Here is an 18,125-nt window from a genome sequence, read left to right on the forward strand (position 1 = left end):
TCAAACAATGTTTTAAAACCCAATCGGATCCGTTCGGTTGAACCGATTCAACCAAGACTTGTAGCCTTCATGGGTTGGGTTAGCAACTTTCTACTTTACCAAAAATCCTAGAAATGGAGGGTGATTGACAATAATTGAATACCGGGATGTTAGGGCTTTTGAAGAGAAAGATCGATGAGTATAATGGTGGCGACGGATATGATTTTCGGTGAGTGAATTGATGGAAATTAAAAAAAAACCCACAACAACATCAACCAGCTTTTGTTGACGATTGGCGAGACAAACAGAAGTGGGGTGAAATGAGTCTAGGTCAGGAGACTAAGAGAGATTCATGATGATAGAAAGGGTTGTCGACACCTACGTGGTGAGATGTACCTGGGTTGTCAATGACGACAATGGTGAGATCTGACCGACCAAATCTTGAGTAGATTTTCTGGAGAATGGCTTAGGGGATGACAAGATTGCATTTGGTGGTGTCTGTTGCTAAAAGTCGACTGTCGATTATTGTTTTGGGGTGTTTACTAAATTCAAACCTATAGGGACTTAATGGTGCATTTACTGAATTTTAAACTTTAGCCACCCGGCAAGCTGGTTAAACTGGTCAACCCAGGACCTGACAACTTTGCAGGTTTCACCCTGGGTTGGTTATTAAAACATGATTCAGGAATTCACCTGCAACTTGAATTACAATAGTTGCCCGAACCAGAACACAACAGAAAATTCACTCTGTAAAAAAAAATGTAATGAAAAGAACTCAAAAGATCCTAACGTGTAATATTGGGTATGATACAAACACAAATGAGTAGCAAACCCCATATTGTTAGTCCATATAGCTGTGATGATTCTACAATATTATAATAATATATATATAACTTAAATATATAACTGATACAGTAAAAGATAATTTGCAGGAGAGTTTCATGGGACGAGGACTTTTCTGCAGTATGACAAGACCATTACAAAGTCCTTAGCCGAAGAGCCCATGATGCAGGTATTCTTTGCTGTTGATGCTGTCCGAAACCACAGGTCTACTAAGTTATGAAGCTGCAAGTTGGAAGCAATGGCTGGCCCCGGACAATATCTCCACCTGAAGATGATTACAGTCGACCTTAGAAAGAATAAAGTACCAGGAAACGCTGTTTTATTAACATAAAGTGTAATCAAAATATCATAAGTTTTTGGGAACTTATAGCAGATATAGAAATGGTGGAATGCTTTCGCAGAGTAACTCAATCTAATCTTCTCAGTTTTGAGGAAAGGGTAGGACATGGACTCGCTCAGCTTCACTGTCGAGATGAGTTTCTTCACAAGGTACTTCTGAATAAATGAGACAGGCATTTTACCATCCCTATGACCAACACACAAAAAAGCCAGTGAGCATGAGATATTCTGCTAAGCATAGAAAATTACAGTCAATGACTAACTTCATCAAGCCTCCAAATGTTTGAGCAAAAAGAACTAACAATAATCACAAAAATCATCTGAACTTTGTCAGAAATTAAGCCACCAATTAGTGACCCAGTTGAATTTTTTTTTTTTTTTCAAACAAATTGGTTCAAGGGAACTCACTGACAAGACACGGGAATGAAATAAACAATGTATGCAAAAACTCTGTAAAATCAAGTTATCAAAGATGACATAAAGGAAAAAAAAAAAAAGAATCTCCAAATCGTATGAAAATTTTTGGACATGCACCCTGAATCTATCACCTAGTTTTGATATAATAAGTTTCATTAAGGGCAGCAATGTGTCTAACCCCTCTTTAGTTTCAACTTGGCCCTTGCCGAAGTTAACGTACCTACAATAAACATCATAACAGTACTAGCAAGAACAATCTCACAGTTTAATATTAGCTCATCCAAAGTGTTAAAACATGATCAAAATGTTGACTTAAACCACAAGTTCAACAGGTGTAAAGCAAATAGCCACCTCTAGGCAGGTAACAGATCGAATAAACTCACTTATCCTCAAGTAGCATGCTGGAGATGTGGCAAGCAAGCATCATCTTTCCTGAAGCCATTTTCCATAAAATTAGAGACTAGCACTCAAGCAATTGAAAAATCAAGCTCTGCAATAATAGATACCATATGCACTGGAGCTTTACCTCAAGTGTTAAAGATGTAGGATGGGGTTGCGTTAAATATTAAGTCAGACCCTAAGAAGCATATAAACCAAATATGATACAAGTGATTATATCAAGGGTCTAAGTAGTCTTACTGATCTTTGAGGAACTAATGAGAACCAGACTGGACTGTTCTTCTTTAGGTTAGCTCCTGAAGCATCTAGCATGACTTTTGCTGCAGCACACAACTCACTAGATCAGATCCCTTTTCTTTGCTGCTGCACGCAACCTTCTACGTTCACAGGTCCTGAAAGTAAACTTTTTCCATTCTTGTCATCATGGAATTTTGTATTCTGTCCGTGCTTTTCAGTTTGGATCTAGGCAAGCATACTTCACTGCCAGGAGTATTTATTTCGGCAAATTACTTTTGAACTGTCGAAATGTCTACAAATATGATGTCCATACAAACTACTGAAGTAAGTCGGTAATTCTTGGAAAAGGAGAATCATATAAAGACCAAAGCAAAAGGCAGCCGAATTACAGGGAAATAACAATTCATAGCCGACTAATCCTCCTCTAGATTGATAGAGTCCTTGAATTTCCCATATAGAATCTTCTTCAACTCCGCCATTTGGGCAACTATAGATTCCTTCTCTTCCTCAAGTTTTTCCAACTTCTTACTAGTCACCTCTTTCATCTCTTCTATCCTGGTCTCTACTTCTTCCTTCGGCACATGGGCAAAGACTTCTCCTATTTGGAACCGGACAATATCTTCATCCGTCAGAATCAATTCATTGCCTGCGTCCTCCAGGTTCTCATTTGTTTCCTTTAGAAAATAACACACGCAAGTCAGAAAGGGAATCAAATAAGAAACCAAGAAGCATCAAACAAATGTTGCTAAATGAGGGACTGAATATGATAAAAACAGTCAGAAGGAATGCAACATAGGTTACTTCCAAGTCTTGTTGAGAGAAAAAAGACCTGTAAAGCTACTATGAGAAATTGCAAAAGTTCTAAAATGAAAAAACGGAGGCAATATACATACTTCTGCATATGCCATATCAGAAGTTGATACGTACAAGCCATATTGGGAGTCTAGAGAATGGCTAAGGTGCATATTGGAAGAAAGAAAACTCAAACTACGATTTCTCCCTCAGAAAAATTTGCAAGAGGTTTCTGCTAGCGGGCTTTCTTCCCTTTCTATCCAATAGTTCTAAATATCAGAATAAACTCGTTTAGACAACACAAACCATACAACTAAAAGTAACCAACAATAAACTCTATAGCTCCTGACCATATACTTTTGGCATATAACCGCCAGCATTAACAGGTCTAGCTACTGGCATTATAAAAATGAAACAGCATCTTTTATAACTTCAATTACATCAACTTGATATAGATATAATCTTAGGCTAAACATGACTTCCACAAATGTAAATTTGCATGATTCTTTTCAAGAAAAATTGTTTGACTATCTGTAAAAATTTCTCTAATACAACTGTTTTACCACATATAATCTCTGCCTTCCATATTACATCACTAAGACCTTCAACCTGATTTGCTGTCCTTCATATATGCTCAATTTGCTAAATATCCCAGAAAAAAAAAATTAATACCATGCCATGTAACATACGGTGAAAGGTAAAGATATCAAGTCCAGGTTTCAACAATACCACTAGAACTTTTTGATGTCTATATAAACATCCAAACCACTTAAGCCTCTTAAATTTCTACAACCACATAGAGAAAGCAATAAGAACGAAAATTACTTGATTTTGTTCACAAGAGAAGCAATATATAACATGGCATTCTCATACTATTCACCACAGCATTATCTTTAGCTCGTCGTAATTTTCTAGTTTACACATCATCATGGAATGAGAGAAGAAAAAACTGTGATTTCTTTCTTCCTTTTCTTTCAAAATCCCGGCTAAACCTAAAAAGAACAACTCAAATCATGGATCAGCTGAATGACTGAGCTTCTGATATATTATCCAAAAATTTCAATCAAACTCAGTGAACCAAGATATTTGCAATCGATACTGGAGATGCTTCCAGTATTGTTTCTATCCACCAAACATCTCATTTAAGAGTTTTAAGGCAAATAATCAAACTCAAATTTATATTATTACCAACTCATTAATTTTCACATTAAACAAGGCCTAAGCAACTCTCACTCATTCACTCAGCTTAAAAGTTGGCTTCTTCTGAACATAAAGTTATCCAAAACGAACTAATCGAAAATCAGCCACAATCTAAAGATAACAGAGACTCAAAAACTTTCTTCGCATACCCAAAATACAATTTTCCAAACACAGACATAAATATACGAAGAATACCTACAAAGAAATCAAAACAAGAAGTGGGCTTTTCTCTTTACCAACACACATATAATACCTTACAATTAAAACTTAAACTAAATCTGGGTTGCTATTACTTTCAACACTCACTAATATGACACAGCAAAAACTAAATCTTTACAATCCAAAAGCCATAAATTAAATAAAAGTAAAATAAACCCAAGAGTAATCAAAAGAGACGAAACCTTGGCGATCTTGATTTCGTCTTCAAGCTCATGGAATCTGTTATTTAATCTTCCAAATTTGTTGATGTTCTGTTGATCTTCCCATGTCACTTGCGTGTCAGATTTTCCACCCTTTACATAAAAAAAGTATATTTAAAACCACTAAATTACCTGAGAAAAAAATGATGAAAAACCAACATAATGCACCATATAAAAGTTTCACAAGGGCTTTTTATTACCTGTTCTTGTTGCATGCTTGATTCAAGAAAGACGCAAAAGTGAAGCTCGAGTGTTGTTTTGTTGAGTTGTCTGCAGAGAAACACAGCGAAGAGTTTATGTTCACTTACTACATAGAGCTGTTGGGGGATTTAGGGGAAAATCATCACTTTTGGGTTTTATATAAATTCGACAGATTATTGAGGATCTCTTGGTATTTTTATTTACTGATATAACCTTTTTTCTTCAACTTTTTTTTTTTTCTTTTTTTTCCACAAAAAAGGTTGGCAGTAATTCTTGAATATGCATAGCTACTTTGAAATATATATTCAATTAAATCAGGGTGTTTACAATATTATATAAAAAAAAATTAGAGTAAATATCATGAAATTTTTTACATGTGAATCTAATATGGTCGAAAAAACTAATTTCTAACTTTAATGCAAAAATTTAAAGATATTTCCACCTGAAAATTTTCCTATAGAATATATTACATTACATGTCATATAATAGGCAGAATTTATTATGTAATTTTAAAATTCAATTTTAAAAAATAAAATTATAACAGTTCAAGTGCATAGATTTTGCGTAACTGCTCTTGCTATATTGGCTTCGTTTGTTTCAATTTTCAGAATACTACTTTTAGTATTCCCAAAAAAGTTAAACAGTAAAATGTCATTATCCCCAAAATATTATTCTATATTTTTTAATTTCTTTTAAACCTCCTAAATTTATTAATTTAACTAAACACCCCTAAATATTTTTTTTAGAAATTGTAAAGACACTCCGGCCACCTTCCGACGGTGGTGGCCGACTGTCCGTATTTGAGGGTGGGTTGCAGATGTTTTTGTTAACTTTTAATGTTTTATTATAGGGGTGTTTTGTAAATAAACAAACATAGGGGGTATTTTATTAATTTGTAAATCTACATCGTAATACCCGCCCAATTCAACTTTTTTTTAACTTTTTTCAAAAAAAATTTCCCAAAAACGCAAAAATGTGAACCAAACGGAGCCATTATTATTAAAGTAAATGACTTTTTCCCACCTAGGGTTTGTCTCAATGATTTCCCACCAAAAAAGTTTTAAAATACTATTTTCCCACCAAAAGTTTATATTCATTAATATCCAAAATATATTTTCCTTTCTCAGTCAACATTCGACAAGTTACCAAAAGTCAAGATAAGAGAGACTTTTTGGAGTAGAGGCCAATAAATCAAATGGTGATAACCGATTGACTATTTGTCACCAAAATCAACTAAAAATTAGCTAATTATAGTGATCGGCATTCGACAAGAAATCAAATGTTTGAGTGAGAGAAGTTTTGTAGAGAGAAGACCATAGGTTCAAATAGTCGCGACGAAGTTAATTTTCACTCTCAAAACCGACTGTGCATGGGAAAGTAATATTTTGAAGGGTGGGAAAAAGTCGTTTACTTAATTATTGTTATGTCAAAGTTTTAAAACTTTAGAACAAGACTAGTGAAATTATTTATTTGATCAAAAGATAACTCATATTTTTATAGACTCTTTTACGAGTTTGACTAAATATAAGTAAACAATATTAATTTATATTTGATCAGCAATCTCTCAATATTCTAGATACTTTTTTTTATATATATTCCAAATTTAATTAATGATTCGTTTTACAGTCTCAATTTCTTGTAAGCCATTGCCCACTTTCATTTTGCTATAACATGAAGACACGAATTTAACAAATACAATTCACAACTGAAATTTGGACATGCTATCCAACCAAAGACTAAGATTGATTCTCCTTATAATCTCAAACAATGTTTTAAAACCCAACCCGTCGTCTGGTTGAACCGTTCAACCAGACTTGCCTTCATTGGGTTTAGCAACTTTCCTATTACCAAAAATCTAGAAATGGGAGGTGATCAAACAATTGAAGCCGGATGTTAGCTTTTGAAGGAAAGTCGATGAGTAATGGGTGCGACATATATGATTTTCGTGAGTGAATTGATCGAAAAAAAAAACCACAACAACACAACCAGCTTTTGTTGACGATTGGCGAGACAAGAAATGGGGTGAATGAGTTGGTCAGAGACTAAGAGAGTATTTCATGATGATGGAAAGTTGTCGACACCTACGTGGTGAGATGTACCTGGTTGTCAACGACGGTGGAGATCTGACCGACCAAATTCGAGTAGATTTTCTGGAGAATGGCTTAGGAGATGACTAGATTGCATTTGGTGGTGTCGCTGCAACAGTCACTCGATTTTATTTGGGGTGTGTTTACTAAATTTCAAACCTATAGGACTTAATGGTGATTTCTGAATTTAAACTTTTGACCACCCGGTCAAGCTGGTTAAACTGGTCAACCGGGACCTGACAACTTTGCAGGTTCACCCTGGGTTGGTTATTAAAACACTGATCTCAGGAATTCACCTGCAACTTGAATTACAATAGTTGCCCGAACCAGAAACACAACAGAAAATTCACTCTGTAAAACAAATGTAATGAAAAGAACTCAACAGATCCAAGTTAACGTGTAATATTGGGTATGATACAAACACAAATGAGTAGCAAACCCCATATTGTTAGTCCATATAGCTGTGATGATTCTACAATATTATAATAATAATATATATAACTTAAATATATAACTGATACAGTAAAAGATATTTGCAGGAGAGTTTCATGGGACGAGGACTTTTCGCAGTATGACAAGACCATTACAAAGTCCTTAGCCGAAGAGCCCACGATGCAGGTACCTTCTTTGCTGTTGATGCTGTCCGAAACCACAGGTCTACTAAGTTATGAAGCTGCAATGTTGGAAGCACGGCTGGCCCCGCACAATACTCCACCTGAAGATGATTACATCGACCTTAGAAAGAATAAAGTACCGGAAACGCCTGTTTTATTAACATAAAGTGTAATCAAATATCATAAGTTTTTGGGAACTTATAGCATGTATCATAGAAATGGTGGAATGCTTTCGCAGAGTAACTCAATCTATCTTCTCAGTTTTGAGGAAAGGGTAGGACATGGACTCGCCTCAGCTTCACTGTCGAGATCGAGTTTCTTCACAAGGTACTTCTGAATAAATGAGACAGGCATTTTACCATCCCTAGACCAACACACAAAAAGCCATGAGCATGAGATATTCTGTAAGCATAGAAAAACAGTCAATGACTAACTTCATCAAGCCTCCAAATGTTTGAGCAAACAAAGAACTAACAATAATCACAAAAATCATCTGAACTTTGTCAGAAATTAAGCCCCACCATTATGACCCAGTTGAATTTTTTTTTTTTTTTTTTTTTTTAAACAAATTGGTTCAAGGGAACTCACTGACAAGCACAGGGAATGAAATAAACAATGTATGCAAAAACTCTGTAAATACAAGTTATCAAAGATGACATAAAGGAAAAAAAAAAAAAAGAACCTCCAAATCGTATGAAAATTTTTGGACATGCTACCCTGAATCTATCACCTAGTTTTTGATATAATAAGTTTCATATAAGGGCAGCAATGTGTCTTAACCCCTCTTTAGTTTCAACTTGGCCCTTGCCGAAGTTTAACGTACCTTACAATAAACATCATAACAGTACTAGCAAGAACAATCTCACAGTTTAATATTAGCTCATCCAAAAGTGTTAAAACATGATCAAAATGTTGACTTAAACCACAAGTTCAACAGGTGTAAAGCAAATAGCAAACCCTCTAGGCAGGTAACAGATCTGAATAAACTCACTTTATCCTCAAGTAGCATGCTGAGATCTGTGGCAAGCAAGCATCATCTTTCCTGAAGCCATTTTCCATAAAATTAGAGACTAGCACTCAAGCAATTGAAAAATCAAGCTCTGCAAATAATAGATACCATATGCACTGGAGCTTTACCTCAAGTGTTAAAGATGTAGGATAGGGGTTGCGTTAAATATTAAGTTCAGACCCTAAGAAGCATATAAACCAAATATGATAACAAGTGATTATATCAAGGTTCTAAGTAGCATCTTACTGATCTTCTGAGGCAACTAATGAGAACCAGACTGGACTGTTCCTTCTTTTATGCTTAGCTCCTGAAGCATCTAGCATGACTTTTGCTGCAGCACACAACTCACTAGATTCAGCATCCCTTTTCTTTGCTGCTGCACGCAACCTTCTACGCTTCACAGGTCCTGAAAGTAAACTTTTTCCATTCTTGTCATCATGGAATTTTGTATTCTGTCCGTGCTCTTTCAGTTTGGATCTAGGCAAGCATACTTCACTGCCAGGAGCATTTGGCAAATCTACTTTGGATTTGGTTTCAGGCATATATAGTTCAGAATCAGCGGCATTTTGCAGATCTGATTTGACAAGAGAAAGCCCTTGTGAACTTGACTTGGAGGACTTGGTTCTGTTCGCAGCTTCAACAAGACAGTTTAAGGGTGTCCAGAGATCAGCTTTCCCTTCCATCATTTCAACATCATTCTCAGTATCCTCATAAGCCCTTTGCTCATTATAAGGCTCAGCCTTGCAAGAATCCTGCATTAGTTTAAGGATGAATAACTGCTAATATAATAAATGTGAATAATCAGAATTAAAGTTAAATTTTAGAAAACAGAGTTCCACCTCCTTTACCTGCCTTTTATTTTGTGTAATTTTAACAAAAGAATCCGGTGAGCTTGATCTCGTTGGACGATCTTCAGCAGAATCTTCCTTCTTGTCCTCAGTAACAAAACCACATCCTCGTAAAGCAGCAGCCTTTCTTGCACTGCCTTTTGTCCTCTTTCCAGTCAGGCCAGTCTGCAGCGGCACTTTGGGAGTGCTGACCACCAATGATGATAGTGATCTTTCCTTCCTTTTAGCTGGTAGAGAAATAGAAGGCATAACTTCAGGAGCTTGAACCTTTCTTCTTCTATACGGGAATATTTTAGCCCTTATATCTTGGAGATTGTGGTCTGCCCTGCTGAATTCCATAGACACTCAAGATATGCATATGTAAAAGCAAAACTAAAGTAGTTACACTACCAAGCTAAATGTTCTCCCAGAAGTAAGCAAAAAAAGAACCCACAAAACAAGAGTTTTATCAAATTAAGGAGGCATAAGTCACCACAATTAAGGAGTTTGCTGCTTTAAACTGCTTTGGTTGCTTGCATAGTAACACATATATGGTGTCTGCCAAGGGGCTGAAGCCAGCCTATGTTTCTAATTTTAAAATCCCAAATACTCAAATTCATAACAAAATATTAAAGTTAGACTTTTGCTCTCACTTGACAAAGTACTCCCTCTTGACTTCTAAAAAAGCTTGATAGCTTTTTCATAAAATTCATGAGATTTTAAACATTCCCTTAGGTTTAAACTCAAGAGATAGGGACAAATTCAGATTTCATATTTGAAATTGATCAATCAAAAAATTTCCCGTAATGCTAAATGAAGTCTCATTTTGTGCTAAAGCATGGCTTCATTTTTGGCAGAGAAGAGGCACTACACTTTAGAAACAAATAATACTAACAAAATTTGCAGAGTAGCTTAATATTGCTTTTCAAACATAGACACCAACCATCATTTGCTTTCTAATTAATCCTCTAACATATCCCTGCTATAGATAATATGATTAAAAAAATTCTAGTCATGCAAGTTTGGAGCTGGATAAGATCTGAGCTACACGATGATAAGGTCTACACCTCTGAAATGATACGAGAGAAACAATAAAAACACAGTTAAAAAGCTTCTGACAATGAAAGTTGTGCTCTAACAACATAAATATAAAGTAAATCAGGCTTCAATGAAGAACAAGACACTGTCAATAAGGCTTGTTCGGTTCAAACCAACCATGCCCAAACAAGAAGTTGAAAAACAAAATACATGATTGACAAGGCTTTGCAAAGGATGCAACTCTAGAAAGAGCTGAATGACAAAAATGGATACATGAGTTAATAATTTTGAGTTGACTCTTTGTTAAGTTCAATTGGACTGTAAGTTAGTAGCATGTTAGTACGGTTGCTGAGTAGCAGAACAGAGGATATTACGGATATACAAGTTGAATGAAAGGTCAAATGCGAGTTTATTGAAGAACTATGGGCAAGATTCAGAAAGCATGCCTTCTTTTATGCAAATTCTACTGTATCACACAAAAAAAAATTGGTTCCTAAAACTGAAGCTGAGGAAAAGTAGAATTAATCAAATAGAAGTGCATGGCTACACCCATCTGAAGATTAAAAAAGCAAAGGAAGGTCTTCTAATGGTCTCCATGGAATGAAAAGAAGAATTCCAGAGCTTCCAAAGAAATGGGTTGATAATGCACAGAGTATATAGAATAGAAAACACAGCAAAGGCTACAAGCTTCAATCAGGGTAGAGAACTGGAGGTAGCCAAAATTAACGCAAAACAACTATGAAAATGAGGTTAGATTGATGCAATAAGGGAACTTATGCATGGGGATGATGAGAAGAACATAGAACTGTAAAAGAAGAAGAGAGATCATCCTGTAAACAATTAAAAGGATATAAAAACAGAAAAGATAATGCAAGAACGTAGGGGGAAAAAGGTAGGAAAATGTGACAATAAAGTGTGAACAAACAAAAATATGACCATAAGACCTGTCCTAGCCAAGCATGACTAGAGAAAAAGAGAACCACAAAAAAAAAAAAAATCCAGAAGAGAGGCGAGGATAAGTCCTAGAGTGTTTGATGTGATAGTCACTTAACTCATTACCAAAACCAAGTTCAATTTTAATAAAATTAGAATTGCGGTGTGTTTCAAACAACCAGACCAAGCAGTCTGAAGCCAAAAACTCTCCAACACTATTAATACAGCATTGTTTCTTCTTGGCAAATAGTCAACTAATATGATCAATAATGCAGGATTCGGATAAGTTTAAAATTTTCTCAACTGAAACAGTAAGCTCAAAATTAACATTTATAAATGGTTAAACACAATAAAATGACCCTAAAAATTCAATGATTTCCTCCTCAATGGAACCTTAGAACCAACAACTCCATGAATCAACCCACAATTCTGTCTCGCAGGAAATGAAACAAATATCCTAATTTGACTTTCTAGCCACAAAAATTCATGAGAAAGAGAAAGAGCAAACTTAGAAACCAACCTTAGCTTCTCCACAGGAAGACAGCCCAGATCAATATGGCATACAGGACAATAATCCACTTCATCATCTGCGAGCTTCTCATATACGCACTTCTTGCAGACTGGTTTCATTTTCAACATCCAATGTATCAGCAACAATTTCAGGAGCCAAAATTGTTTAAGAACGGGTGAGTCACTACAAGCAATGCCATCTATTTTCTTCAATATTGCAACTAGATACAGTACTCATAGCATGATTTAGTTACATAACTTAATAAACATAATAAATTACTCGCCAACCTGAAGACTTGAAGCCTAAACCAACACCATAATTGGTCTTACATAATTATACAAAACCAGTGAGTAGAAAGCTATATAATCTCAGCAATCTCCATAAATCAACCAAAAAAACCATAGAATTTGAACATCAAGATATCAACAAATTTGCAGATAAGAAAACCCCCCAAATAAAAAGAAAAAAATCTGAAACATGCATAAACTACAAAGAACCAATCATAAAAACAAAAATCTTACAAGTGTGAAGACACTTAGAGATCGTTGTAGCTTCATTAAATAACTTGTTACAAAGAGGGCATGTCATGCATGCTTCTAGTATCTCTCTCTTCACTTTCACCACCGCCCCCGCCATCTCTCTCGCTTATAAATTTATGTGAACTCGAAAGAATGAATCTTTATGAATAAATCATCTAATCACGAGTAATTACGACAAAAGGAGACGGATCTGGAGATGGGTTAGGAGAATAAGAGAGAAACCGACGTGGGGTTTGTTGGATTTTTGGACACAGAAAGAAGGTGAGGAGAAAAGGCATGAAAAGGGAGCTTGTTTATTGTTTTTTTGTATGAGGGAGCGTGTTTTAGTGTCGACAGAAACACACACTGATTTCGCATCCGTTTGAACACAACCAACTTGAGCTGAGTTTGAGTTTTGTTTTTAAGCAATTTTTTTCGTTATGGATAAAGTTTGCTTTTTGAAGCATGCTTTTAAACCTATTTATTTTTTATACTATTTTATTTCCGTTTAATTTTTGTATCCATTTTTGGAATATATAAGTGGCTTCTTTGCAAAGACATTAGACACATAAGTATTGTAATGGTTAATAACAAATATTATTTTATTATGAACTAGGATACGGGGCCTTTACCGGGTTGGGTTACCAATTTCGACTGTTCATGGCAAACCTTAAAGATGAGAACAACGATAGGCGAGCATTTGGTGGCTAGGATGTTGGGGGGTTTTGAAGAGGAAGAGCCGCTAAGTCAAAAGGTGGTGACGGAGTGATTTTTTATTAGTGAAATGACCGAAAATTGCAAAAGTCGCATGGCGACAACAGTGAGTTGTTGCCAGTGATTGGCGAGGCGAAGGGGGGTGGGGTAAGATAGGTTTTGGTCAGGCGACTGAGGGGAAAGTTTTCGCGGTGATGGGGTGTGTTGTTGACGTCGAAAATAGGCCTTGTTTGGCCTAGGTTGTCGACATCAACAATGTAATTTGAGGTGTTTTTGCAAGATTTTAAACCTATAAAGACTTATGTATAATTTGTCAAGAGTGTTTTTGCTAGATTTTAAACCTTTGGACATGCTAATGTTACCGGTTTGATCCATTGGTCAAACCAATTTAACTGGTCAACCTGAACCCGACCACTTTGTTGGGTTTTAAAGCCTTGATGTTTACCTCTTTACAACTTTCATGCCTTCACTCTAACAACTCTAGCACTTAAGTGACTCTAGCACTAGAGTCACTAAATTATTATTTTTTAATTATTCACCAAATTAGGGTTAGAAATTAAATATCAAAATTTCTTTTAAACTAGCAAATAAATAAATAAATTATATTTTATTAACAAAATTAAGAAATAAAATATAGTGTTTTTAAAAAGGAATCATAAATATATATAAGAGTTATTTTAATTTTCTAAAAATAAGAAATGGAAATTTTAATTATGTTACTCTATCACTAGAGTCAACTGGACTATAGCGACTCGAGCAGTAGAGTGATTATCCCTAGTTGCTAGAGTGAAGAGGGCAAAAGCGAAAAGAAATTGGATGAATGATATTATCACTAAGCCAATTAAAAAGAGGACAAGTTTCAATTTGACTCTTAAAAAAGGATTTTTTTTAATGTAATTATTTATTTTCATATATTTAATATGTACACCCTAATAAAATTCAATTCTCAAAAAAAAAAAAAATGCTAATTGATTATATTTATAAATAGGGACAGACCTAGAAATTAAATTTAGGGGTAAGTTCAAATTGAAATAATATAAAATATGAAATAAATAAATAAATGGATGGAGTCAAATCTTGAAACATTAATATAAATACTGTCCAACCAAATCAAATTAAAAAATAAATATATATTTTCTAAGTGGACAATGGAGTTATCAGCACTGTTTTAAAAATCGGATCGGACCGGCTGGTCCAATCGGTTGGACCGTGAACCGGTCACGTGTCCGGTTCGGTTCACTCTCAAAACCATTACTATGCATTGAACCTTTTAAACCGGTTAAAAACCGGATAATATCAGTAAACCGCCAGTCCAATCGGACCGACAGAAAAACCGGTCCACATATTAACAATCCCTAAATCCTAAACGCGACGCAGTCACGCTCACGCCCCTTTCTAGTCTTCTTCAATCTTCAGTTCTTCTCTTTCAATCTTTCTCCGTTTTTCTCACAAAAAATTCTAAGCAAACACTCTGTTCTCTGCGAAAATTGTCACGGTTTCGGCTCTGTCTTCTGTTCTTTCTGAAATCCCACCCAAATCTCATTTAAACTCTCTGAAATCGACGACGTCTTCCTCCCTCCTCGGAAATCGACGACGACAGCTCCGTTTCTTGCTGGAAATCGATGGCGACAGCTTCATTCGTTGACGATAGCTCCATTCCTCTATCCAGGTACTCCATTCCTCGCTCCCTTTACATTTAAGTTAACACCTTTTACATTTTTCAATCTAAAGGCAAACCATAGCTAAAAGGTGTAAAACTATCAGGTTTTTTAGTCTGAAATTGTTAGGGTTCTTGTGTGTTGAATGAGCAATTGATTTGGGGCTTTTTGCTGGGGTCTTTCTCGTTGTAATCTGGGCAGATTTGTGAGAGGGTTGCGTTTCCTTCTTGAGGCTAGGATAGGTCTCTGATTTCTTGCAGGTTATAGAGAGTTATTGAGTGATTAGGCTTGGGTTAAAGCATTGCTCTGATTCGGCAGATTGAGTGTGTAATTCTTGGTGTTTGATTTCTTTGAATCTTGTTTGTGTTGGATTGATTTATGTGTTGGATTGACAGGTTAATTAAAAATAAAAGTTTAAGAAAATTATTTTAAAAAGTGGCACAGGTTCAATCCAAGCGATTCTAGTTTTATTTGTGATCATGCACAGACGTTGTATTCGTGAAAAGAGGCATCAATATTGATTTAAGTTCTTGTCTATCCTGTGGTTTCCTTGTATCAAATAAAGTTTTTCGTTCCATAAACTCTTTAAACTAATTAGTGGTGAGTCAAACCGATCAGAGATAATATCGGATGTCATATGATTAGAATGTAGGGTTTTTCAAACCAACCAACGAATGAGTCTAATCGGTAAAAAATAGTGTCGAATGTAACCAGAACATCTTTGGATTGGATGAGAAATAATGTTGGGGCTTTCCACATAAACTAGAAATAAGCTTAATCTTAGATTTATAAAGGTGGGAGGCAAAATAATATTAACACATGATACAAACAAGGATGAAACTTGATTACATGCATCTATAAATTTTATTATAGTTCTCAACATTAGTGTATCTACGAGCAGAACTATATATTATATAATATTATGTCATATCATTTTTCAATGGATATATATTTGCAACCAATTAAAGCTTCATTTTTGGCCCATTTCAAATGGGAGTAGTTACTCATACATGAACTAATAAATTCAATTATTATAATAATAATAAAATATAATACTATAAATGATGGATATATATATGAGTGGCTTTCACACAGATGAAGAGGAATGGAATTCCATAGTATGATGGGAAAGGAAATTAAAAACAAAGCTGGTTGTGGATAAGCTTAATGCCTTTCCTGACTCACCTCAATCTTAAATTAATCCTCATAAATTTGGATGTTCAATCTATGGCATGTGGGGATGCTACCAACTCCAACTAATGATTGGATTTATTATTATAAATGTGAGAAACATTATAGGCAGCATTCAAATTTGTCATTTTTGTTTTTAGTATTACTCAAATTGGGGTGGGATCTGGTATCCATTGGACCATCTTCATTGGATTGAGCACACAGTCTGGATTAAACAGCTGAAGGTCCCTCTTTCTTATGGTCACTGCCCAATGTGTTCCATTGTGTTTTTGAAATGTGCTTGTGTTGACAAATTTAATGTGGAGTATGTTGTTCTTTCCAAAACCTTGAAAGCTTCTTGTAGGTATATCTCTTTGTGACAATAGATTTTATGGTATTTGTTTGTCTTTCTTCTCTTTTGGTGAGTCTTTCTTCTCTTTTGGTGAGTCTTCCTTTTTATGTGCTACTGAAACTTTAATTATTCATCTTGGAATTGAAATCTCTGTGATTTCATTGCCATGTTCTATTCTTGATTTTTTTTCTGTTATTTTTGGGACAATTCATGGTTTTTTACTATATTTCTTCTTCTTAGGTTTCATATTTTCTTTATGGGAGACTTTGAGTTGCATCGTTGATATGAAGTTCTTAGGAAAACTGATTGATTCAAATAACTTTCTATGATCAGCTCTTTGCTTCCCTAATAATTAAGCTCTAGTACTAGAGCATAAATGTGATGTTCTTAGAACTAGCTCATTAATGATTGCATCTTTGCTCTTTGGCTTTAGCTCATAAATCTGTTTGTTTTTACTATTTTACAAAATTCAAATGCAAACACAAATACATGATTATGTGATTCTTTTGTTTGCAATTTCATTGTGTGATAGGTAGATAAAGATTAAAAATAGACAATGGCAACATCTGGCTCTAGGTCTTCTTCACAATCTAGTAGAGGTAGGACTGATATAACATGGGCACATGTTATTGAGGTGTAGATCCAAATGGAAGAAAGACATTAAGATGTCTTCACTGTGGGAAAGTAACTAGAGGAGGAGGTATTTTTAGAATGAAACTACATCTAGCTGGAACAAAGGGGGATGTTGGTGCTTGTAAAAAAGTTCATTTTGATGTTCAATACTCCATGAGAGAATCACTAAAAGACATTGGGATAAAGAATAAAGAGAAGACTGATTTTAGTAAGTATAATACTCCCTACGGTGCTCCCGTGCATGGATTTGAAGGAGATATGTTAAATGAAGATAGTGAAGAGTTTCGTCCATCAGGAATTCACATAAATGAAGGTATGTTTGGTAGTAAAAAACAAAGTACAATGCTAGACAAATCAAAGAGAAACAAATCTATTGGGGTTGGTGACTATTTTGCTCCAGTGACAATTGGTGGATCTCAACCATCAATTAGGAGTTGTTTAGCTGGAAAAGATGCGACGTGGAGAGCAGACATGGCTTTTGGAAGATTCTTTTATGATGCTTGCATCCCAATTAATGCTGTAAATTCAATTTATCTTCAGCCTTTGGTGGATGCTATAGCCGCAATTGGGCCTGGGTATAAACACCCAAATTATCATGCTTTGCGTGTCAATTTGTTAAGAGACACTAAGAAGGAAGTACAGCTTCTTGTTGATAGTTACAGAAAGATTTGGGAAAATGTTGGATGTACCTTAATGGCTGATGGTTGGACTGATAATTCACATAGGTCATTGATCAATTTTATGGTGTATTGTCCTACGGGAGTTTGTTTTGTGAAATCAGTTGATGCTTCAGATGTTGTAAAGGATGCTGGGACATTGTTGAAGATGTTTGAGGAGGTAGCTTTATGGATTGGACCAAATAGTATTGTCCATTTTGTCTCAGACAATGGATCCAATTATAAAGCTGCTGGAAGAATATTGTCTGAGAAATATCCGAGTATTACTTGGTCACCCTGTGCAGCACATAGCATAAATTTGGTGTTAAAAGACATAGCTGAGATGGATCACATAGTTTATCTTGCGAGACGTGCTTCTGAGTGACGAAGTTTATATATAATCATACATTTTTGATAGCTTGGTTGAGGAAAAGACAGGTAATATACTTTTAGCTCATGTTCTTGTCAAGTCATAACATAATATGCATTTTTTATAATTAACTAACATCTATTATTTATCAATTAAACAGGGTTGGAAAGAAATTGTTCATCCGGGTGCAACCCGTTTTGCTACAACTT

The 18,125-nt window shown here is 35.2% G+C and overlaps 2 protein-coding genes across 2 annotated transcripts; both read right to left on the reverse strand.

Annotated features, from left to right (window-relative positions):
• Positions 1-768: 768 nt before the first annotated feature.
• LOC116127250 (E3 ubiquitin protein ligase DRIP2-like) lies at positions 769-12,767 on the reverse strand. Its single transcript, XM_031412891.1, has 8 exons — positions 12,367-12,767; positions 11,855-11,954; positions 9,385-9,709; positions 8,783-9,288; positions 8,519-8,569; positions 7,819-7,891; positions 7,525-7,628; positions 769-985 (listed from the first exon to the last, which is right to left on the reverse strand). The coding sequence occupies exons 1-8, from the start codon at positions 12,479-12,481 to the stop codon at positions 919-921; spliced, it is 1,341 nt and encodes a 446-aa protein (XP_031268751.1). The 5' UTR covers positions 12,482-12,767; the 3' UTR covers positions 769-918.
• Positions 2,496-4,942, reverse strand: LOC116127249 (probable prefoldin subunit 4). The gene is made up of 3 exons (XM_031412890.1): positions 4,826-4,942; positions 4,608-4,718; positions 2,496-2,888 (listed from the first exon to the last, which is right to left on the reverse strand). Exons 1-3 carry the CDS (start codon positions 4,838-4,840, stop codon positions 2,628-2,630), a joined length of 387 nt encoding a protein of 128 aa, XP_031268750.1. The 5' UTR covers positions 4,841-4,942; the 3' UTR covers positions 2,496-2,627.
• Positions 12,768-18,125: the final 5,358 nt, after the last annotated feature.

The sequence above is a fragment of the Pistacia vera genome, unplaced genomic scaffold (genome assembly GCF_008641045.1).
Source record: "Pistacia vera cultivar Batoury unplaced genomic scaffold, PisVer_v2 Contig190, whole genome shotgun sequence".
Lineage (NCBI taxonomy): Eukaryota > Viridiplantae > Streptophyta > Magnoliopsida > Sapindales > Anacardiaceae > Pistacia > Pistacia vera.

Bases quoted from the DNA above. Each gene is read 5' to 3' on its own strand.
- LOC116127250 (XM_031412891.1), bottom strand. From the start codon at position 12,481: ATGGCGGGGGCGGTGGTGAAAGTGAAGAGAGAGATACTAGAAGCATGC. The intron at 9,289-9,384 runs GTAAAGGAGGTG...AAACTAATGCAG, and splicing joins TTACACAAAATAAAAGGCAG to GATTCTTGCAAGGCTGAGCC. The intron at 8,570-8,782 runs GTAAGATGCTAC...AAATGGCTTCAG, and splicing joins TTAGTTGCCTCAGAAGATCA to GAAAGATGATGCTTGCTTGC.
- LOC116127249 (XM_031412890.1), bottom strand. The intron at 2,889-4,607 runs GTTTCGTCTCTT...TATTTTCTAAAG, and splicing joins ACGAAATCAAGATCGCCAAG to GAAACAAATGAGAACCTGGA.